The sequence below is a fragment of the Eubalaena glacialis genome, chromosome 10 (genome assembly GCF_028564815.1).
Source record: "Eubalaena glacialis isolate mEubGla1 chromosome 10, mEubGla1.1.hap2.+ XY, whole genome shotgun sequence".
Lineage (NCBI taxonomy): Eukaryota > Metazoa > Chordata > Mammalia > Artiodactyla > Balaenidae > Eubalaena > Eubalaena glacialis.
The window spans coordinates 38263969-38288464 of NC_083725.1; the positions used below are offsets into that span (position 1 = coordinate 38263969).

At 37.1% G+C, this 24496-nt stretch overlaps 1 protein-coding gene across 3 annotated transcripts in view; it reads right to left on the minus strand.

Annotated features, from left to right (window-relative positions):
• GRIA4 (glutamate ionotropic receptor AMPA type subunit 4) overlaps positions 1-24496 on the minus strand; it is a 519215-nt gene that overhangs the window by 143816 nt on the left and 350903 nt on the right. For all 3 annotated transcript variants that reach the window (XM_061202612.1, XM_061202613.1, XM_061202614.1), the window contains exon 4: positions 22603-22787. In XM_061202612.1, coding sequence (XP_061058595.1) covers positions 22603-22787 — 185 coding nt within the window. The remainder of the gene's footprint in view (positions 1-22602; positions 22788-24496) is intronic.

Genomic DNA, 24496 nt, shown 5'->3' on the forward strand with positions numbered 1-24496 from the left:
TTATGAATTTGAAATGCACATTATAGATTGAAAGAACCAGTAACATGCTCTTCTTTAATTAAACAGACTTTTTTTAAGAAGCTATATAAAAAATAATTTTAATGAGATGTAGGTGGAGGAGACAATTCTTTGCTTTCATAAATAAAAACACAGAATAAATACAGTTATTAAGTGATGTAGGTAGGACTCCAGCCTGGGTCTTTTGACTAGAATTTTCATATTTTTTTCACTACACCCTGTTGCCTTCCTTAGGCCAAAGCAATTCAGAAAAATGATATATTTTTGGCCAATATTAATTTATCTTGCACAAGAGAAAAATGAATAAAACAGATATTTGTGAGTGACATTTTAAATCACATTAGATATTTGATGAATGCAAAACTTGTTTATGAGAAAAAAACTGCTTTCTCATGATGAAACAAAGACACAGTTCCTTTTCTTCAAATAATCTATCTGAACATATTGCTTAATTGAATAAGAACATACATGCAAGGTGTTCCTAGTTCCATTTTTCTTCTAGAAGTTTTATGGCTTTGGGTCTTACATTTAAGTCTATAATCCATTTTGCGTTTACTTTTGTATCTGGTGTGAGAAAATTATCTAGTTTCACTCTTTTGAATATAGCTGTCCAGTTTTTCCAACACAATTTAATGAAGCAACTGTCTTTCCCATTGTGTATTCTTGCTCCTTTGTCATAGATTAACTGACCATATGGAGTGGGTTTATTTCTAGGCTCTCTATTCTGTTCCATTGATCTCTTTGTCTGTTTGTTCAGTACCATACAGCAGGGGTCCCCAACCTCTGGGCCATAGATACTGGTCCGTGGCCTGTTAGGAACTGGGCTGTGCAGCAGGAGGTGAGCTGTGGGTGAGCAAGTGAAGCTTCATCTGTATTACAGCTGCTCCCCATCACTTGCATTACTGCCTGAGCTCCGCCTCCTGTCAGATCAGCGGTAGTATTAGATTCTCATAGGAGCGCAAACCCTACTGTGAACTGCACATGTGAGGGATCTAGGTTTTACACTCCTTATGAGAATCTAATGCCTGATGATCTGAGGTGGAGCTGAGGTGGTGATGTTAGCACTGGGGAGTGGCTGCAAATACAGATTATCATTAGTAGAGAGGTTTGACTGAATAGAGACCATAATAAATCAATTGCTTGTAGACTCATATCAAAACCCTATCAGTAGGGACTTACCTGGTGGTGCAGTGGTTAACAATCCACCTGCCAATGCAGGGGATGAGGGTTCGATCCCTGGTCTGGGAAGATCCCACATGCCGTGGAGCAACTAAGCCCATGCTCCACAGCTACTGAGCCTGCGCTCTAGAGCCCCCGAGCCACAACTACTAAGCCTGTGTGCCACCACTACTGAAGCCCTCATGCCTAGAGCCCATGCTCCACAAAAAGAGGAGCCACTGCAATGAGAAACCTGTGCACCACAATGAAGAGTAGCCTCCGCTCGCCACAACTACAGAAAGCCCATGCGCAGCAATGAAGACCCAATGCAGCCAAAAAAATAACCCTATCAGTGAGTGGCAAGTGACAAGCTGCATCTGGTGGAAGGCTTTATAGTGGCAAGTGAGTTGATGTACTTCAATTGTACAGTTGCCTCTGGTGGCAGGCTTTAAGTCAGAATCCAACACTTATTTTAGTCCGTGTGTGGCCCATCCATTATTTTATTTACTTCTGTCTGCACCTCTTTCCCTCACTGCACACTTGTCTCAGTCACAGTTTTAGTAAGCCCACAAGCTAACTCTAGCCAAAATGAGTAATAAACAAACGTCACTGGAGAGCTTCTTTGAAAAGGGGGAAAGACCCAATGATGAGATAGCAGAAGACTCTAAGACTGCCAACAAAAAGAAAGCTGCATTTAAAAGAAAATACCAAGAGTCCTACTTAAATTATGGGTTCATTGCAACAGGTGATTCACATTCTCCAAGCACCCTGCATTCAAAGACAAGGCTTTGGAGGTTTTCAAAAGAAAAAAGCATGAACACTAAGAACAGAAGCAATTATTGAAGGCCACCACTTCATCAAATGTGTCTGCACTGAGAGCATCATTCTTAGTGGTTAACCACATTGCTAAAGCTAAGAAGCCCTTTACTATTCGTGAAGAGTTGATCCTGCCTGCTGCTAAGGACATTTGTTGTGAACTTTTAGGAGAGGCTGCAGTTCAAAAGGTGCAGTTCAAAAGAGTGTTCCTCTTTCAGCTAACACCGTAACTGGATGAACTGATGAAATAGCAGAGGATATTGAGGTACAATTGTTAGAGAAGATTAATGAGTCACCGTGGTACGCAATCCAGTTTGACAAGTCTACTGATGTTGACAACAAGGCAACAATGCTTGTTTTTGTGTGATATATTTTTTAGGAGGATGTGCATGGGGATATGTTATGTGCACTTAACCAACAGCACAGCTGCAGAACTATTCAAGTCTTTGAATGATTACATATCAGGAAAATTGAATTGGTCATTTTGTGCTGGTGTATGCACAGCCAGAGCAGCTGCCATGACTGGACAACTTTCTGGTTTCACTACTCGGGTCAAAGAGATTGCTTCTGAATGTGATTCTATGCACTGTGTCATCCATAGAGAAATGCTGGTTAGCCAAAAAATGTCACCTAAACTTAACAACGTTTTGTAGGATGTGATTAAAATTATCAACCACATAAAAGTACATGCCCTTAACTCACTTCTGTTCACACAGCTCTGTGAGGAGATGGACTCAGAGCACACACGTCTTCTCTTACACACAGAAGTGAGATGGCCTTCTAAAGGTAGATTACTGGCCAGAGTTTTTGAGTTACAAGGCTGCCCCAGAGATTTCTTTCAGAAAAAGAGTCACCACTGGCAGTACATTTCAGTGACATAGAATGGGTTGCAAAACTTGCTTACTTGTGTGACATATTCAACCTGTGCAACGAACTCAATCTGTCACTTCAGGGGAGAATGACAACTGTGCTCCAGTCGGCAGATCAAGTGGCTGCATTCAAAGCCAAACTAGAATTATGGGGGCGATGAGTGAATTTTGGGATTTTTGACATGTTTCAAACATTAGCAGAGATTTTGAAAGAGACTGAGCCAGGGCCTTCTTTCTCCTAGCTGGTGCATGACCACCTATCTCAGCTTTCCAAAGAGTTTGAGCATTACTTCCCAACCACAAAAGACCCCCAAACTGGGAAAGAATGGATCCCAGACCATTTGTGAATAAGCTAGGTGAATCAACTTTGTCTTGCTAGAAGAGGATCAACTGCTTGAGATTGCAAATGATGGTGACTTTAAAAGTATGTTTGAGACAACTTCAAATCTCCATACGTTCTGGATTAACATCAAGGTGGAATATCTTGAGATTGCCACAAAAGCACTGAAAAGCCTGCTTTCATTTCCTACATTCTATCATTGGGAAGCAGGGTTTTCAGCAGTGACAGCAACCAAAAAGAGATTATGGAGTAGACTGGACATAAGCAACACACTTTGGGTGTCACTGTCACCCCCAGATAGGACCATCTAGTTGCAGGAAAACAAGCTCAGGGCTACCATTGATTCTGCATTATGGTGAGTTGTATAATTATTTCATTATATATTATAATAGAAATAAAATGCACAATAAATGTAATGTGCTTGAATCATCCCAAAACCATCCTCTCCCCTCCGGTCCATGGAAAAATTATCTTCCACGAAACCAGTCCCTGGTGCCAAGAAGTTTGGGGACTGCTGCCATACAGTTTGATTGCTATAGCTGTGTAGTATAGTTTGAAGTATGGGAGCATGATACCTCCAGCTTTGTTCTTTTTTTTCTAAAGATTGTTTTGCCTATTCAGGGTCTTTTGTGGTTTCATACTTTTAGGATTATTTGTTCTAGTTCTGTGAAAAATGCCATGAGTATTTTGATAGGGATTGCATTAAATCTATAGATTACTTTGGGTAGTATGGACATTTTAACAATATGAAATCTTTCAATCCATGAGCACCATATATCTTTCCATTTATTTGTACTGTCTTCAATTTCTTTCATCAATGTTTTAAAGTTGTCAGAGTATGGGTCTTTTATTTCCTTATTAGATTTATTCCTAGGTATTTTATTATTTCTGATGTAAATTGGATTGTTTTCTTAATTTCTCTTTCTGATAGTTCATTGTTAGTGCATAGAAATGCAACAGATTTCTGTATATTAATTTTGAATCCTGTAACTCTACTCAATTCATTGGTGAGTTCTAGGATATTTTGGTGGCGTCTTTTGGATTTTCTATGAATAGTCATGTCATTGGCAAACAGTGTCAGTTTTACTCTTCCTTTCCCACTTGGATTCCTTTTATTTATTTTTCTTGTCTGATTAGTGTGGCTAGGACTTCCTATACTATGTTAAATAAAAATGGTGAGAGTGGGCATCCTTGACTTGTTCCTGATCTTAGAGGAAAAACTTTCAGCTTTTCACCCTTGAGTATGATGTTAGCTGATGGCTTGACATATATGGCCTTATTAAGTTGAGGTATATTCCCTCTATACCAACTTTATTGAGAGTTTTTTTTTTAATCGTAAATGGATGTTGAATTTTGTCAAAAGCTTTTTCTGCATCTATTGAGCTAATCATATGATTTTTATCCTTTGTTTTATTATTGTCGTGTATTAAATTGATTGATTTAGGGATATTTAGCCACCTTTGAATCCCTGGGATAAATCCCACTTCATGGTGTATAATAATTTTAATGTATCATGGAATTATTTGTCATTGAGGATTTTTGCACCTATATTTATTGGGAGTATTGACCTGTAATTTTCTTTTTTTTGTGTGATATCTTTGTCTGGATAGTGTCAGGGTGATGTTGGCTTTGGAGAATGAGTTCAGAAGCATTTCTTCCTCTGCAATTGTTTTGGAAAAGTTTGAGAAGTAGAGGTATTAACTCTTCTCTAAATGTTTGGTGGAGTCATCTGCTCCTGGATGTTTGGTTGTTGGTAGTTTTTTTAAATTACTGATTTAATTTCATTACTGGTAATTGATCTGTTCATATTTTCTATTTCTTCCTGGTTCAGTCTTGGGAGACTGTACATTTCTAGGAATTTGTGCATTTCTGCTAGGTTGTTCATTTTATTGGTGTATAATTGTTTGTGGTAATCTCTTATGATCCTTTGTATTTCTGTGGTGTTGAATATAAGTTCTCCTTTTTCATTCCTGATTTTATTGATTTTGACCCACTCTCTTTTTTCTTGATGAATCTCACTAAAGTTTTATCAATTTTGTTTATGTTTTCAAAGAACCAGCTTCTAATTTCATTGATCTTTCCTATCGTGTTGTGGGGTTTTTTTTTGTTGTTGTTTCTATTTCATTTATTTCTACTCTGAGCTTTATGATTTCTTCCCTTCTACTAACTTAGGGTTTTTTTGCTCTTCTTTTTCTAGTTCCTTTAGGTGTAAGATTAGGTAGTTTATTTGAGGTTTTTCTTGTTTCTTGTGGTAGGCTTTTATCACTATAAACTTCCCTCTTAGAACTGCTTTTGCTTTGTCCCATAGGTTTTGGATCATTGTGTTTTCATTTTTCTTTGGCTCCAGATATGTTTTTATTTCTTCTTTGATTGACTCAGTGATGCATTTGTTGTTTAGTAGCATATTGTTTAGCCTCTGCCTGTCTGTGTTTTTTGCAGTTTTTTTCTTGTAATTGACTTCTAGTCTCATAGCATTGTGTTAGAAAATATGTTTGATATAATTTCAATCTTCTTAAATTTACTTCTTAAATTTATTTACTTTAAAATAAATTTTAAATTTATTTTGTGGGCTAGCATGTGATCTATCCTGGAGAATGTTCTATGTGCCCTTGAAAAAAATGGATAGAATACTGCTTTTGAATGGAATGTTCTATACATATCTATTAAGTCCAGCTAGTTTAATGTGTCATTTAAGGTCACTGTTTTCTTATTAATTTTCTCTCTGTTCTCTCTGAATGATCTGTCCATTGATGTTAGGTGTTAAAGTCCCTTACCATTATTGTATTACTGTCAACTTCTCCCTTTATGTCTGTTAATATTTGCTTTATGTATTTAGGTGTTCCTATGTTGGATGCATATATATTTACAACTGTTATACCTTCTTTTTGGATTGATCCTTTGATCACTATGTAATGTTCTTCTTTTTCTCTTGTTACAATTTTTGTTTTAATGTCTATTTTGCCTGAAATAAGTACTGCTACTCTGGCTTTCTTTTCACTTCCATTTGCATGGAATACCTTTTTTCATCCCTTCACTTTCAGTCTGTGTGTGCCTGTGCCTTTAGATCTGAAGTGAGTCTCTTATAGGTAGCATATATATGGGTCTTGTTTTTGTATCCATTCAGCCACTTTATGTCTTTAGATTGGAGTATTTAGTACATTTACATTTAAAGTAATTATTGATAGGTATGTACCTATTACCATTTTGTTAATTGACTTTGGGTATTTTTATGATTTGGGAAGATTTTATTTTTTGGATGTTGTCAGAAATTACAGCAATAAATTCACATATATGTAATTACTACATTCAACAAATAATATTACAATACAATTAATGTATACAAGTACACTTAGAACAGGTTTAATTTCACAGCACCTAAACTGCCCCCAGAGTGACTAAGGCACTGTTCCTCCTCCCTCCCATGTACTGGTTCACTGTTCTAGCTGTTAAGCACAGGTACGTGCAAAGTAACACAACTGATTAGCATGGTATTCCTCAGGTCAAGGAAGAGGTAAGGAGTTTAGGTTAAGTGCTAGATCAGAAAGTTGGGGATATACTACTACAAATAGTAAGGAAGTTAATAGCCTGGTTACTTGGAAGAGTATAGGAGCAGCTACTAAGTGGCTAATCTACACTGTAGGAGGAACAGCCTTTGTGTTGTTTGTGTAGTTCTTTTTTGTTGTTGTTGCTCCTTTCCTCTTCTTTTGCTCTCTTGCATTGTGATCGATGACTATCTTTAGTGTAATGCTTGAACTCTTTTCTGTTTTTTTTTTTTAATGTGTATATCTATTATAGATCTTTAGTTTGTGGTTACCAGGAGGTTTGTATGTAGCAATTCATATAGATACATGTGATTATTTTAAGTTGCTAAGCTCCTAAGTACAAATGCATTTTACCAACCCTGCATTTTTACTCTCCTGTCCATGTTTAGTGCTTTTGACATCATATTTTACATCTTTTTGTTTTGTGTATTCCTTAATTTTTTACTGTGGATATAGATGATATTATCACTTTTGTCATTTAACATTCCTACTAGCTTTATACATGGTTGGTTTACTATCTTTACTGTGTATTTACCTTTATTAATGAGATTTGCCTTTCACAATTTTCATATTTCTAGTTGTGGCCTTTTCAGCTTAGAGAAGTCTCTTTAACATTTTTTGTAAAGCTGGTTTTGTGGTGCTGAACTCTTTTAGATTTTGCTTGTCTTCTAGTCTCATAGCATCATGTTAGAAAATGTTTGATATAATTTCAATCTTCTGAAATTTACTGAGACTTATTTTGTGGACTATTTTGTGATCTAAAACTGTGATATAAAACTGTTGATCTCTCCTTCAAATCTGAATGAAAGCCTTGCTCAGTAGAGTATTCTTGGTTGCATGTTTTACTCTTTCATCACTTTAAATATATTGTGCCACTCTCTTCTGGCCTGCAGAGTTTCTGCTGAAAAGCAGCTGATAGCCTTATGGGAGTTCTCTTGTTCATAATTTGTTACTTTTCTCTTGCTGCTTTTAATATTTTCTATCTTTAATTTTTGCCACTTTAATTTCAGTGTGTCTTGGTGTGGTCCTCTTTGTGTTGATCATGTTTGGGACCCTCTGTACCTTCTGGACCTGGAGGTCTGTTTCCTTTCCCAGGTTAGGGAAATTTCCAGCTATTCTGTCTTTAAATATGTTCCATGTCCCTTTCTCTCTTCTCCTTCTAGGACTCCTATAATGTGAATGTTAGTATGCCTGATGTTGTCCTAGAGGTCTCTTAAACTGTGCTCATTTTTAAAAATTCTTTTTTCTGTTCAGTTTCAATCATAGCCGCTACTCTGTCTTTCTGGTCCATTCTTCTGTATCATCTAATTAACTGTTGACTCCTTTTAGTGTATTTTTATTTCAGTTATTGTATTCTTTAGTCTGGTTGGTTCCTTTTCATATTTTCTAACTCTTTTTTAAAATTCTTACTGTGTTCATCCATTCTTGTCCCGAGTTCTTTGAGCATCCTTATGATTATTACCTAAGACCCTTTATTGGGTAGATTGCTTATCTCCACTTCACTAGGTTCTTCTTCCCTGGTTTTATCTTGTTCCTTCTTTAGGAATGCATTCCTTTGTAACCTCATTTTGCCTAATTATCTGTTTTTAATTCTATGTATTTGGTAGGTTGATTACATTTCCCAATCTTGGAGAAGTGGCCTTTTGTAGGAGATGTCCTATGCATCCCAGCAGCACAATTCCATCTGGCCACAAAAGCTATATATTTAGAGGTTCCCCCTCTGTGGGCTGCATGGGCTCTTCTGTTGTGGTGGGCTAACTACTGTGGGTGATCTTGTAAGCATGGCTGGCACCTGGTCCAATTGGTTGTCAGGCTCTGCCCTTGTTTAGAGGCTGCCAGCTGCTGGTGGGTGGGGTCTGGTCATGGGTTGGCTGACTGTAGAGCCCTGGTTGGGGGGGGGGCGGTGTCTCAGGGCTAGTGCTGGTGGGTGGATTCAAGTCCTTGGGTGGGTGGTTGTGGGACCAAGTGTTCTGGATCTAGTTTTGGCCTCCTGGTGGGAAACGTCAGCTCCTGAAATGAGTGGCTGTGGGATCTGGGATGTCCCAAAGTTGGCACTGGCCTATGGGTGAGTGGGGCTGGGTCCCAGAGTGGGTGGTTGAGGAGCCCAAGGTGTCACAAAGCTGGTGTTGTCCTGCTGTTTTCCAGGGCTGGGGTCCAGATGTCCTTAGGGCTAGTACTGGCATGCTGGTGGATGGAGTCTGATTCCAGAGTCTCTGGCTACAGGACCCTGGGGATCCTGGAGCTGGTCTGTCCACTGATGGGCAAGGCCAGTTCCTGACACAACTGGCTATGGCATGCATGGTGTCCCAAAGCTGGTATTGACCTGCTGGTGGGTGGGTCCCGGTGTCTCTGGCTCAGGACTCCAGGGATCTCAGAGTTGGTCTTGGCCCCTTGAAGGGTGGTGCCTGGGCCCAGGTGGTCCTGGGGCTAGAGGTGATTGCTGGCAGAGCAGAGTCCTGTGGAGTCCCAGGGTCTCTGGCTGCAGGGCCTTGGATGTCCTGGGGTTGGTTTCAGCTGGCTGGTGGTAGAGCCAGGGCCCAGGGACCTTGGGACTGGTGCCTGCCCAGAGGTGGGTTAGGCTGGTCCCAGGGCTAGTGTCAGCTCACTGGTGGGTGGAGTCAGGTCCTGGGGTCTCTGGCTGCAGGGCTCCAGGGATATTGGGGCTAGTGCCAGCACACTGGTGGGTGGGTCTGTGTCCTGGGCTTTCTGGTGGGCGGGTCCAGGTCCTAGGGTGGCTGGGGGCTCAGGGGAAGCTATGGCAATCAGCCTGCTGATGGATTGGGCTGTGTCCCTTCCTTGCTAGCTGCTTGGCCTGAGACATCCCAGTATTGGTGCCAACAGGCTGGTGGGCAAGTCCAGGTCCTGGCACTATAAGCTAGAAGGATTCCAAAATAGCATTTGCTAGCACCAATGTCCATGTGGCAGAAGGAGCTTCCCAAAATTGCTTCCACAATTATAATTATCCTCCTGTTTGTGGCTCAACCACTGGGGGTATGGGACTTGACTAGATTGTGTCTCCACCCCTCCTATAAGTCTTGTTGTGGTTCCTTCTTTATATCTTTAGTTGTAAAAGATCTTTTCTGCTAGTCTTCAGATCCTTCTCATCAATAATTGCTTCGTAAATAGTTCTCTTTGTAAAAAAGTTCTCACTGTGTTTCTTCATTCTTCCTCTAAGTTCAGTGAGCATCTTTATGACCATTACTTTGAATTCTTATCTGGAAGATTGCTTATCTCCATTTTGCTTAGCTCTTTTTTTGAGGTTTTGTTTTGTTCTTTCATTTGGAACATATTCCTTTATCTCTTCATTTTGCCTAACTCTCTGTGTTTGTTTCTATGTATTAGGTAGATCAGCTATATCTCCCTGTCTTGAAAGAGTGGCCTTGTGTAGAAGGTATCCTTTGGGGTTCAGTAGCATGGTCTCCCTGGAGTATTCCAGGAGTATCCTCTGTGTTGGGTGTGTGTGCCTTCTTGTTGTGGCTTACTGTGGGAGAGCTGCTCTGTGGGGTTGGTCTTTGGTGAGTCTGGCTCTAAGGCCCAGCTGCAACTGTTACAAAAGCTTTTATGTGCAGGGCTGGGCCCTTCTGTGGAGCCACTTTGGGGGGCATCAGTGACATCCATGGGTGCCTGACAGGACTGGTGGTGTGGGGAGCCACTTTGGAGGGGCTCCAGTGCCTACTGAGGGAGCCTGCCAGGTCTGCTTTGGGGGATTGCTGGTTGGATCTGGTCCAAAGCAAGGCAAATGCAAGGCAAAGTGAGTGGTGTTGATTAGATAGGGAGAACCAGAAATGACACCTGCCAGTGCTGGGCCAGCAAGGTGGACAGTGAGCCACAACCTCCATCCCCCCACACCCCCAAACTGGCATCCACCAGTTCCTCCATACCCAGAGAAAGTTCCAACAGATCCCTGCCTCTCAGGCATATGCCCTAAAATTAGTCGATTAATCAATCTCCTTCATGTATGATTGAAGTGCTTTTCAAACTACTGTCTCTGTGCTGGGAATTGGGAGAAGGTAAGTTTTTAAGTGTGAACCCTATAATAGTGGATTCTCAGTTTCCTATAGCCCTCTGGCTCTCCTGGAAATAAGCCCTGCTGGTTTTCAAAGTCAGACATTATGGGGGTTCATGTTCCCAATGCAGGTTCCCCAGGTTGGGAAGCCCAATGTGGGGTTTGGAGCCCTCATTCCTCAGGGACGACCTCCGAGCCTATGATATTCCTTCCAGCAATGAGTTGCAGTGATGGAGTGTGGGTTCTGGCTAGAGCATGTCTCTGCCCCTCCTATCCATCTCAATGTGGCTTTTTCTTTTTATATTTAGCTGTGGAAGTCTTTCTGTTAGTCTTCAGGTTGGTCTCAGAGATAGTTTCTCTACATATAGTTGTAATTTTGGTGTGTTCATGGGAGCAAGTGAGTCGAGGATCCTCCTACTCTGCCACCTTGTCCTGGTCCCTGGATTGAAATTGATTAACTTTGTATACAATGCTTGGAAATTAGTAGGTATTGGGTAAATGTTTGCTGAATAAATGAGCAAATAGATGAGTGTTGTATACATGTTAAGAAAGAAAAATGATAGGCTGGGGTGGGCAGAGACAAGAAAAATTGTTTCTCTTCTGTTAGCTGCAAAATATTTGTAATATATTATTATCTTACACAGAATACTCGACTTTTAAGTTTACATTATGACAATCAGCAGAAATAGACATGAATTAATTGTAAAAATAAAATTCAAATATATATATTTCTAGTATAGTTTCTATGGTTTTAAAGGGAAAGACATAGGGCAAGTACAGATACAATTTAAGCCTGGACTTTGGAAGAATGTAACAATCATTTGGTATGTGACCTTGAAAAAAACCTTAAAAAATAGAAAATAAATTCCCTATATCTAATCTTGATCTTTCTTCCATTTGCCAGTGATTGTGTGAACCTTTATTTTCTTCCTTCCTTCCTTCCTTCCTCCCTTCCTCCCTCCCTCTCTTTCTCTTTCTTTCTTTCTTTCTTTCTTTCCTTCCTTTTTCCTTTTTGTAAGAACAAGACCACTTTAATTTTCTGCCACAATCTGATTTTAAACTTGGCATTGGTTGTATATGAGCTCGGAGAAAACACAGAAAATCAGTAGGAGAGTATTGAATGATTATACAGTTGATCTTAAAGGGAGAATTAGGAATGAATTTGTTCCTTTACCTTTCTGACTGAATCAAAGTGATCAAAAAGATTAATCACTTCATTTGCTGGCAGATAGTATACTTTATCACTGAACTATTTAATATACTCTAGAAGTTATAAAGAGTAAATATATTTATAATGTTTACAAGATTCAGAAAAGTGTCCTCAAAGGTATTGTTGAATGTTTTACTTCTTTTTTGTTAACTTCACTGTCTTTTAAACATTTGAAGAGTAGATGCAAAGTTCTACTGAAATAAATTATGAAGTTCTCTTTTCTATTTCAAGAGAAATAGTGCTTGTCTTTCCCTAAACCATAGTAGATACTTCTATGCAGCTGCTTTCTATTTAAGGCTAGTAAAACTAATTTATTTTATATTTCTAAAATTATCAAGAATATTTTTCTTTATCTTTCTTTTTTTTAAAGCTGAGCTTTTGAATATTTCTGACAACAATAATAATGGAAACTATTCTAATAAGTATTCTTGCAGCATCAACTAAAACAAATTTAGTTGAACACAATTTAATCCTAGAATTCACAATTCTTTTAAGACAAAAACTATATTTTTCTTTTTCAAAAAAACTTATAGTCTTTGCTTGCTTTACTTTTCAATTTATCTTTTTAAAAAATTTTATAAGAAAATTAGGAATAGCTCCATCCATGGCAACAGTAGCTAAAAGACAATTAGAGACCCCTTTCTAATTCCCACAAATTTATACTAGTCTGACTGAGATCTGTAAATGTATTTTCATTTTCTATGAAAACTACAAACCCCATGAATTGTAATGGGACTTGTACATTCAAATCAATTTGGCAAAAAGTAAGATGAAAGAAGTAAAATTTTCCTTTTTTTGGACAAAACCTCATGTCTTTTAAGTTCCTCTTATTTTGTTGCAGCTCCTGACTGAGCAAAGCTCTATATGCAAAAGCAGCTTTATAATGAAGCAAAAGCAGCAAGCTCTGCCAGTACTGTAGTGTAGGAAATTGCTGATATAATATCTTTTCTGTAGTAATTTGAGTGCCTGATTTGTTCCCGTTGCACCTTATGCATTGTTACTTTAATATATGGAAATGAAACTCTTATGCTTTTTCAGCTTATACAACAAACTCTAGAAAACCCAAATTTCCCATCATCTTTGGTGGGTGAGATATTCTGGACAAGAAAGCTTCTCAGGTAACTGAGAGCTTACCTTTAGAAACTCTGGGTGCTACTGGGTGCTCTTCCCTTGAACACATAAAAGAAATATCTCTTGCCTGTGTCTTCAAGTGAAGTTCATTCAGACTTTCATTTATTTAACAATAATTTTTTGATCCTCTTTCATATCACTGGGAATATATTGGTAAACAATAAGAATAGACCCTGCTCTGATGGGGAGATATGTCAACAGCAAAGACAGATAGCTAAACTAATACAACACAAAGAATCCATTTTCTTGTTACTACAGGTCTTTACCACTTCATCTTAAATTACTGTGCCACTCTAATTCTACATTTGCTCCCGCCCGATTTTTATCAGCTAGAACTATGGGTTGGCCAAGAAGTTTGTTTGGGTCTTCCCACAACAGTATCTGCCTTCTGAGCTTTTACAGACCTCCTTGTTTTTGCAATTGTTTCTGTCTGGAATATCCTTACCTTTTTTCTGTTCCTGGAAAAATGCAATGCATTTTCAATTTAAATGTCTGTTTTCTCTGTGAAGCATTTCTGACTGTCTTGATTATATTCAGTCACCACATCTTCTGGGTTCCTGATATATTTTGTAATACTTCTGTTTCTGAAGCCATCAAATTGTTTTGTAATTATTTATTCGTGTTTCTGAGTTCCCAGCTTGAGTGTGAGCATTCTCAGTGTAGGGACCAGGTTTTGCTCATCTTTGTACAGCCCTGCAGTGCCTGGAATGACGTCTGGCACATAGATGTTGAATTAATATATAAGGAATCAAGGGCAAAATTGTCTAGTCTACTACTGTTGACTCATTCCTACTGTTAGAATGTGTGCTGTTTAATCCTATAGATGATTCAAATAATCAAAGCTATTATCTCCAATTATCAGATTTCTTCTTCGGTGACTACTCCTTATAACTGAAGGTAGCTTTACCCTTCTCTTTGTGCTTCTTTTTGTCTTGTCTATCCCTTACTCTTGTTTTTGTGTTTTCTTTTAAAATTTTAGTGTGAAAAAATGACTTTATGGCCATTAGCCAGTAACTAAATAAAATGCGTATTTCCTTCTAGATAATGATACAACCAGTTATGGCATAAGAGGCAGGCTACTGAAGCCTTTGGGTGTTTTTGATGCTTTATTCAGAGCCAGAGGTGCTTTTGGAAGTGGAGGTGGATTAGGTAGAGTTCTAGATTTAGTGCAATTTTTTATGTTAGAGAATTCTGAAAATTTGTAAATGCAGACTCTAAATAAACAGAGTCTTATCTGTTGCCACACATTTGGCAACTTGCCAAAAATCCTGTATGGGATCTGACATCTCATTTAAGTAGTACTAGGTAAGGAGGTAGCCTTGGATTTAGAATAAGTTAGCTGGGGGCTATGTCCACATTTCACCACTTATGTGCAAACAGCCATATTTCTGTTTGTAAGGACTTTTCCTTTTTCTAATTGATCATGCCCTGAGATAGAATTATTGGCTTCCTTTGGTGACGTAACAAACCTCTGAGAGGTCAGTCATGGCTTTTAGGCTTTTTTGATTAATTTTCAAATAGTATGACAAGGTCACTGGGTTTGCCAATTATCTGAGTGTCTAATGGGACACTGAATTTCCCTTTCATATAGTGAAAGCGAGAATACTGTTGAAAGGGGCACCAATTTGAGTATGGATTAGAGGCAGTTTGAGATAACTGTGAGCCAACTGTAGAGCCATTTTTCCCCATTCTTTTGTTAAACATCTATTTCATACTGTAAGGTTGGCCCATACCATCTTCTCCTGATAAATACTTGGTTAGACTCCTTAAATACATCCTACAGCCAAATAAATAAATTGTCCTAGGGCCAATATAGTTCCAGTTCTCTATCTAATGCCTTTCATATCATCATGTATTGAATAAGAACTGGCACTCATAGCAAAATTCCTGAGATGATTGATCATTTTCTATGTACTATATTTCTAAAAGAAAGAATATATTTTAGTAGGATTTTAGGAAATGCTTTTGATTTGAGCCTTAGTTAACCAGATAAGAGTTACTAACTAGAACAGAAATTGCTCATAAATTTATCTTCAGCAGAGCATAATGCCCAACCTAAATAAAGTGGACACTCAATAAATATTTGTAGAATGAATGAATATACAGAAATGGCCACTTGACTGAGGTTTTACTTCATGCTTCTTTTCAACGTATAGCCTATGTGTAAAATTATATATTGCTTCAGGATCAAATGCAATTATCAGGAAGTCTTCATTGGAAATAGCATTATTGACTTTTAGAGTGAGCAGGGTTTTTCAATATCATATCAGCCCAATGCTCCTTATTTAAAGTAAGGAGAATAAGAGTCATAGGCATTAAGTTACTCCACTTACTTTTAAAAAATTAACAATTGAAGATTTCTTACCCATCTCTCAAAAAGTAAAAACATTCATCATTTTTGGAAACATCATTATTTTGGGAATATGTCAATTGACCAAAAGAAGAGGTAGAAGAAAGTACATGCCATCCCACTGCCCAGACTGTATTCCAGAAAAGGAAGGTTTCATTGACTATAGAACACAGAAATCTAGCTGCATGACTCTTGGGTTTTTTCATGGTGTATTAAAAATATGTGAGCAACCATTAGCCTTAAGTGCTATTTTGTTCAAATAATCTTTAATGCCTGAAAGACAGTTAAGATCAAGTTTGTTGCTGCATTTTTGTATACTGGGTTATACATATGAATCAAAGTCTGACACTTAAATGTCCAACTGATAAGGCATAAGATAAAATCATTAGGGACTTTTTGCAAGCAATCAAGTCCAAAATTTAAAATCAAAGGATATGTGTGAAAATAAATAATATATGAAAAGGTTCCCACTTTATAGTGGGCACTTATTTTGATATGAAAACAACTCATTTGTTTCCAGCTATATTAAGCTATTTTGAGCTACTCTGTAAAATAATTGATGAAGAAAACTAGGTAAGATGAATAATGTTAGTGTCCAAAATGGTATGTTACTTTAAGTAAAAATTGAAACTCTTTCTATCAATAATTGATCACAAATTCAACAAATACTCAAAAAGTATCTTTAGTTTTAAGTTTCTTTTCACAGTTTTTTTCTGCAGATGAATGAACCAAATTGCCCATTGGATATAGAGAAACAAAATGTAATCTGTTTTATTGCGGCATGAAACAAACAATATAATAAATCTAACTTGGTAGTTTTGCTATATTTCTATTGCCTTAAATAGCACAGTGGGTGATATTTACCTAAATTCTTTCATTTTTTTCTATGGTGTAATTTATGGTGGAAAAGTCAATATAACTTTAAAACACATTTTCAAATACTTGTTTTGAAACTCATGTTTTGAGATGTTTGAATGAATATGTGGTTAACTGCTATTTTAACTAGCAATACATTTATAAGAACTAATTAGTTCATAGCATAAAAATAATTTGGAAAACATGTACAGAAGATAAAATGTTTCTTGAAGCAGTTGTTCATTAACATATTTTGAGAGAAAATTGTGAGCTATTTCCATTATGTTTTTGAAAATTGATACATATTAAAATGTCAATGAAGTAATTATTGACAGCATGTTACCACAATATGAAGTGTGCCCATCCTTCTAGAAATTTACTAACACATCCCCTTATCCTTATTGTATTAATTTCACTATCTTCTGAGAAAGGGCTACCTTTTGTCAAAGGCATTTTTTGAAGGGAGATAAAGATGGCAGAGAAGGAGGACATCGAGCTCACTTCCTCCTGCAAACACATCAAAAATATATCTATATGTGGAGCAACTCTAGCTGTAAACAACTGAAAACTGGCAGAAAAGCTCTTCCACTAACAAGACTGTAAGAAAGATCCACACAGAGATGGGTAGAGAGGGAAGAGAAGAAATCAGGTCAGAACCCCCATCCCTAGCAGGGGACACAGAAAAGGAGGAGGATATCATGGGGTTGGACATTCTCCCTCGAGAGTGAAGGGTTCGAACCACATATTGGGCACCCATACCTGGGGTCTTGCACTGAGAAGACAAGTCCCCTTAGCTGGTTTGAAAACCAGTTGGACTTAACACGAGGCTGTAAGAAATTGACACTTTGGGCTTCCCTGGTGGTGCAGCGGTTGAGAATCTGCCTGCCAATGCAGGGGACACGGGTTCGAGCCCTGGTCTGGGAAGATCCCACATGCCGCGGAGCAACTAGGCCCGTGAGCCACAACTACTGAGCCTGCGCGTCTGGAGCTTGTGCTCCGCAACAGGACAGGCCGCGACAGTGAGAGGCCCACGCACGGCAATGAAGAGTGGCCCCCGCTTGCCGCAGCTAGAGAAAGCCCTTGCACAGAAACGAAGACCCAACACAGCCAAAAATAAATATAAATAAATAAAGAAATTGACACTTTACTTTTGAAGAATGTGCACACACACTTGCTTTTGGGAAAAGGTGCAGGAAGCAGATTGAAAACTCCCTGGGGTTTTGACCAGTTTCCTGTAGCTGCCCCAGAGCACACCCCAAACCACACTGGCAGCCTGCTCCAGCCCCTCTTGCTCTGCTGCAACTCTCCACTAGGGTGAAGGCAGATGATGGTGCTGGCTGGGACCTAGACCTGCACCTGAACAGGGTGTACCGAGTGCAGAAGAGGCAGTTTGGGATTGGCCTGGGGCTCTAACTGGCAGGCCAGGGCTGTCACAGTGTGTGCCTGAGCCTGCTCCAGGTGTCTGCTCTGATCCCACTTGATCTTTACTACTGAGATTTTTCCTTTCTTATAAATTCTCACTTCTCATAGCCTTTTCTTTTCCATTTTAACACTTCTTGTAGAGTTGGTTTAGTATTATAACAAACTCACGGGTCACATATTCAACAGTGAAAAGCTGAAAGCTTTACCTCTAAAATCAGGACCAGGACAAGGATGCCCAGCCTTGTCACTTCTATTTTCATAGTATTGGAAGTCCTACCCACAGAAATAAGACAAGAAAAAGTAATAAAAGGCATCCACATTGGAAGGGAAGAAGTAAAACTGTCACTACTTGCAGATGACATATTACTATATATAGAAAACCCTAAAGTTTCCACTAAAAAACCATTAGAACTTATAAACCAACTTAATAAAGTTGCAGGATACAACATTTATATAGAGAAATCTGTTGCTATTCTATACACTAATAATGAACTATGGGAAAGAGAGAGCAAGAAAACAATCTCATTTAAAATTGCATCAAGGAGGTTAAAGACCTATACTTTGAAAACTATAAGACACTGATGAAGGGAATTTGAAGCTGACCCAAAGACTTGAAAGGTATCCCATGTTTATGAACTGTAAGAATTAACATTTTAAAAATGTCCATACTACTCAAAGCAATGTACAGATTTAATGCAATCCCTATCAAAATACAAGGACATTTTTCACAGAACTAGAACAAATAATCCGAAAATTTATATGGAAACACAAAAGACCCTGAATAGCCAAAGCAAGATTGAGAAAAAAAGAATAAAGCTGGAGGTATCACACGCTCTGACATCAGACTATACTACAAAGCTACAGTCATCAAAACAGTATGGTACTGGCACCAAAAAGACACGTATATCAGTGGAACAGAATAGAGAGCCTAGAAATAAACCCATGAACCTATGGTCAATTAATCTACAATAAAGAGGCAAGAATATACAATGGAAAAAAGACAGTCTCTTCAATAAGTGGTGCTGGGAAAACTGGACAGTTACACGTAAAAGAATGAAATTAGAACATTTTGTCAGACCATATACAAAAAAAACCACTTAAAATGGATGAAAGACCTAAATGTAAGACTGGAAACCATAAAACTCCTAGAAGAAAACATATGCAGAACACATTATTTGACATAAGTCATAGCAATATATTTTGGATCATTCTCTTCAAGCAAAGGAAACAAAAGCAAAGGTAAACAAATGGGACCTAATTAAACTTAAAAGCTTCTGCACAGCAAAGGAAACCATTGACAAAATAGAAAGACAACGTAGTTAATGAGAAAAATTACTTACAAATGATATGACTGACAAGGGATTAATATCCAAAATATATAAACAGTCCACACAAGATCAAAAACACAAACAACCTGATTAAAAAATGGGCAGAAGACCTGAACAGATATTTTTCCAAAAAAGACAGAGATGGTCAACAGGCACATGAAAACATGGTCAACATCACTATTTGTTAGAGAAATGCAAATCAAAACCACAATAAGGTAGCACTTCACACTTGTCAGAATGGTTATCATCGTCAAAAGCCCACAAATAACAAATGCTGGCAAGAATATGGAGAAAAGGGAACCCTACACTTTTGGTGGGAATGTAAACTGGTGCAGCCACTACGGAAAATAGTATGGAGGTTTTTTAAACAATTAAAAAATAGAACTACCATATGATTTAGGAATTCCACTCCTGGATACATATCTGAAGAAAATAAAAACACTAATTCAGAAAGATACATGCACCCCAATGTTCACAGCAACATTATTTACAATAGCTAAGACATGGAAGTAATTAAAGTGTCCTTCAACAGATGAATGGATAAAGAAGATGTGAGATATATATATATGTATATATATACACACACACACACATATATATATAGCATGAAATATTACTCAGCCATAAAGAAATAAAATTTTGCCATTTGTAACAACATGGATGGACCTGGAGAGTATTATGATTAGTGAAATAAGTCAGGCAGAGAAAAACAAATACTGTTTGTTATCACTTATATGTGGAATTAAAAAAAAATAATTAAGTAATTAACATAACAAAACAGAAACAGACTCACAGATATAGAGCACAAACTAGTGGTTATCAGCAGGAAGAGGGAGGGGGGGAGGGACAAGACAGGAGTAGGGGATTAAGAGGTACAATCTACTATGTATAGAATAAATAAGATTCAATGACATGTACAGTACAGGGAATATAGCCAATATTTTATAACAACTCTAAATGGAATATAATCTATGAAAATATTGATTCACTATGTTGTACACCTGAAAATCATCTATACTTTAATAGAAAAAAATCAGAGACATTTTTCTGATCAAGATTACTTAGCATTTTACTTTTTAAAAAATGCTTTGTTTGAGTCTCTGAAATTGTTTTCTATTGTTATTTCATTTTATTAAAGAGGATATTGAAACACAGAGTTATTGAAGTAAATGTACAAGTTCCTGACAAAGTTTGGATTAGCTCTTGTTTTTAGATGAGTCAAGAAACATTAAAAGTGATTTTGCTTAGAGCTACAGGAATTAAAATATAGACAGTTAAAAAATGTTCAGAAGAGAAAACAGTATTTCTTGGGGAGAAATTTTATAGGACAATTAAGAACACAATATATTCTTACAGTAGAGTAGACTTTGTTACAATTTATGAGATTTATATTTGAGCCACATTTTAAAGAGACAAAAGTCTATTAATAGTCTCATTATTACTATGCAGTCATGATAGAAAAGAAACCTTTTAGAATTCTGAAGAAATTAAAATAGAAATGGTAATGGTAAACACTCAAGTTTTCTAAGCTCTGGGGATCTAATGTGCAGCATGGTGACTATAGTTAACAGTACTGTATTATACACTTAGAAGTTGTTAAGAGAGTAGACCTTAAATGTTCCCACCCCTAAGAAGAAATGGTAATTATGTGAAGTGATGGAGGTGTTAGCTAGCCCTACTGTGGTAATCATTTCACAATATATTTGTGTATCAAATTATAATGTTGTATTCCTTAAACTTACACCATGTTATATATTAATCATATCTCAATAAAGCTGGAAAAAATAAAAAAAATAATTTCTTTGAAATCATAACAAAAGTAAGATGCTTGGTTCCCTTAGTGAGAGCTTATTTAAGGCTTATTTATTCAACAAGTTTATCCATAGCACCTGGGTGTGCTGATTTTCTTCTTAGAAACCTGCTAAGCCTCTGAAATGGGTCAATGTGCTTTAGGCACTCAATTGCCTTCTCCAGATGTGGTCTTTTAAGCACAAGTCTTTTAACAACTAGAGGGTCTTTCTAAATTTATTTATTTATTTATTTATTTTTGGCTGTGCTAGGGTCTTTCTGAGCCTTACTCACCCACTGACAGGAAGATATTAGAATTGACTGTTCTGTGGGATTCATGAAGAGTTATTTACAAAGTTTCAGTTGTTCATGTCAAACAACTCAAACTCTCAACATAGGGATAGAATGAGAGGGAGGGAGAATGGGAGTCTGAGCTGAAGTGACCAGGTCTTGCTTAAGAAAGTAGGAGAGTTTTCTCTTGGATTCCATAAATGCACACTAAAAGTTTCATATACTTTGTATAATCACAACCTTAATGATTTCTTGGACTCCCTGAGGAATACACCTGCATGATGTACAGGTTAAAATTAACATTTTCTAATAAAATAATCACACAATTCATCAATCAAATGTTTTTTTTTTTTTTCTTCTTCTATAAAAGGGTAACAGGAGGAGAGTACTCTGTCATTTTCCCTTACAGTATAGTCTGGCTTCATGAGAACTTTAAAAGAAATACTACATGCTTTTTTACTTTTAACATTTACAAATGCTAATTATAGTTGAAGAAGGAAACTTATGGCATCTAGTTCAGCATCCCTGGATATTAAGGAGAAATCTCTGAAACATATCTTGGCTTTGATATGTATAGTTGAGTACTTAACTTGTTCTTATAAATAAACCTCCAAATTGGTAAGTTATTACTACGAATCAAATCATATTGTTATGCAAATAAACTGTATGTAGCAAACTAACCAATAAAACATGATACATTATTGTCTAGCTAACCTAACACATTGTAGATAAATATGAGCAAACATTTATAAAACCACTAGATGGCATTCATTCACTGCAATTTTGGCCAAATACAGCATTTAAAGCTTTATCATGATATGCAGGATTAGGGGCAAGGCAAGTGTTATCCATTATTTGATGATATTTTTCTTTCATATAACACACTGACAAAGTTCAATTTTATCTTTTCCTGTATGCTTCAAATCAAATCAACAGATACTTACTGAAAGCTTTATTAAAGGATTTTCCCTTGTGAGGAGATTTGAAAACCATCTTCACTGTGGTGGTAATGTATTTACTTACAACATCTAGAAGAAAATATGCTATATGCACTGTGCCACTTAATTTTCTTTTATTTCATTGCTTTATTAATTCATGTTGATATTTCTCACAGAGCTATTTCTCTAAAGGTTATAAAAAGTACAGTCACATTTTCTAATATTTTAGATGGCATTACTCTTCAATCTTAATGCTTATGAAAATAGGAGGTCAAGAGCTCTTGAGTCACAAAAAGTCCTTTCTACTGTATGTCTTAAAAATGTGTGAGGAAAAGTACTTCTAACTTCATTGAGAACCACAATGGCCTTTGGTGATAAAAGATTATGATTTAGTCTTGGAGATAGATAAATCATGGAATGAAAACTCCCAAACTCCACACTTCAGGCTAAATGGTTAGAAGAAGATATTGATGGGCCAAAAAAGGTCAGCTATTTTTGTAGAAGGTCTAGGTTAATAGTAACATAAAGTCCAGTACTTACCTGTTCTAATATGTTTTGAAGCCTCTCTATCTCACAGTCTATTACAAATTTCTTCTCTTGTCTTCTATCAAGCTCTTCTAGAAGTTGCCTATAGCTGACATCATTAAAATTTTCCACACATATAGCGCTGACATGCCAACCATTTTGTCCTGCTTTTTCCATGATAGCTTGAAGTATCGAGTATCCTAGTGGGGAAAAAAATCCAGAGGGGTTACTAAAAACATGCCCTTAAATAACATGCAGGCACTGAGTCTACATCAATATTTTTGTATTCCAAAATATACAATGAATTATTAGAAGTTTAAAAACATGAGTGGTTATTTCTGAATCATTCAGTTTTACTTTCTTTACTTAGGGCAAAAACATTCCTTAAAAATATTGCTTGAATGAAGTAGCAACATCATACCTTGAGTAAGCTCTCAAAATCCCTCTACTAAAGACTATTACATTTCTTTGGACACATTTTTGATGAGATAAACCAAAAACAAAATCTAGTACCACCTGTAGTCAAGAATAATTTAATAAACTTTTTGCTAATTTTACTCACTAGACAGAATTAATTTTGAACAACAGTATTGATTTTCCCCTTGAGCAAAGTAGTAACAACATTTTTGGGTTCAACTGTGTCATAAAATAAACATTGCAACAGTATTTATTGAGGACCCATTATTGTAAATGGAGAAGGCATTATTTAACTCTTCTTGTCTTGGTAGTGGAATGATGTGGATTGGAGGTGAATTGAATGAAAACTAGGTGATGCAATGGGCACTCAAACTCATAATCTAGTAGAGAAAACAGACATTCAAATAAACAAATGCAACTTAGTTTAAAATTGTGTAATGATAGCCGTACTCAAGGGGAAGTGTTGGCCCAAGGGAAAGTTTGGTTAAATCTGCCTTAATGGGACCAGGAAAAATGCCATGAGGAGAAACAACTTAAATTGGGTCTTGAAGATTGAAAAGGTGCCTTTAAGATTGCTGAAAAAGGAGCATTTATTAGCTGGAGACAGACTTCCAGAGGGAATGGAATGGTCTTTACCCTGTTCTTCATTCAGATCTCTCTGCATGTGGAAGGGAAGTCATGTGTCTTAATATCTGGGTTAAGGACGAAGGGGCAAACTCATGAACCCAGCACTTAGAATATTTCTTCATGACAACATTGTCTTGAAATCTTGCTTTTTCCAGCTGTCAGTTTTGAGTTGGAATGTGAAAAAAAGGAAAAAAGATTCTTTGAATCTATGTATAACATGTAAACAAAGGTTGTTTAGGATCAGAGCCTCTTATTTTTTCCCCTTGTGGCTTAGCATAAAAAAATATGCTAGTCCTCTTTAAGAAGGTCTAACACTTATTTGAGCTCATTCTATGGCAGCAGCTGCCTATAGTTTCTCCCTCCCTTGGTCCCTGGATTTAGAGTGGAGAGCTGGGTGGATTAAATGTGAAGATTTAAAATGAATGCAAAGCATTTGCTAGATAAGAGCACCTTTATTCAGTTTTCTGTTTGGTATGTGAGTCTCTCAGATTCAAGGATTTTTATTTTTAGGTATGTTTTCTACAAGTCAGAGTTTCAAACATTACGGATGTTCATTTAATATCAACAGATGGAACTGATGATGAGGTCATATTTGAAATATAAATTACCTGATATCCTGCCAAATGAAATACTGTGGCAGTCAGGATTAATTTTTATCAAAATGAAAAAAATTCCCTAAAGAGGAAGAAAGAGGGCATGTTAATTACTATATAATTATTCTAGTATATCTATTGCTTCATTTAGTCTTTCCTTTTGTAATGTATGCCTGTAATTATCTTTTCAAATCTTACCTAGATTCCCCCTATCCCTGCCCCAAATCCAGTACTTTTTCCCTTGTTTCCTATTATATGCATATGTAACATGA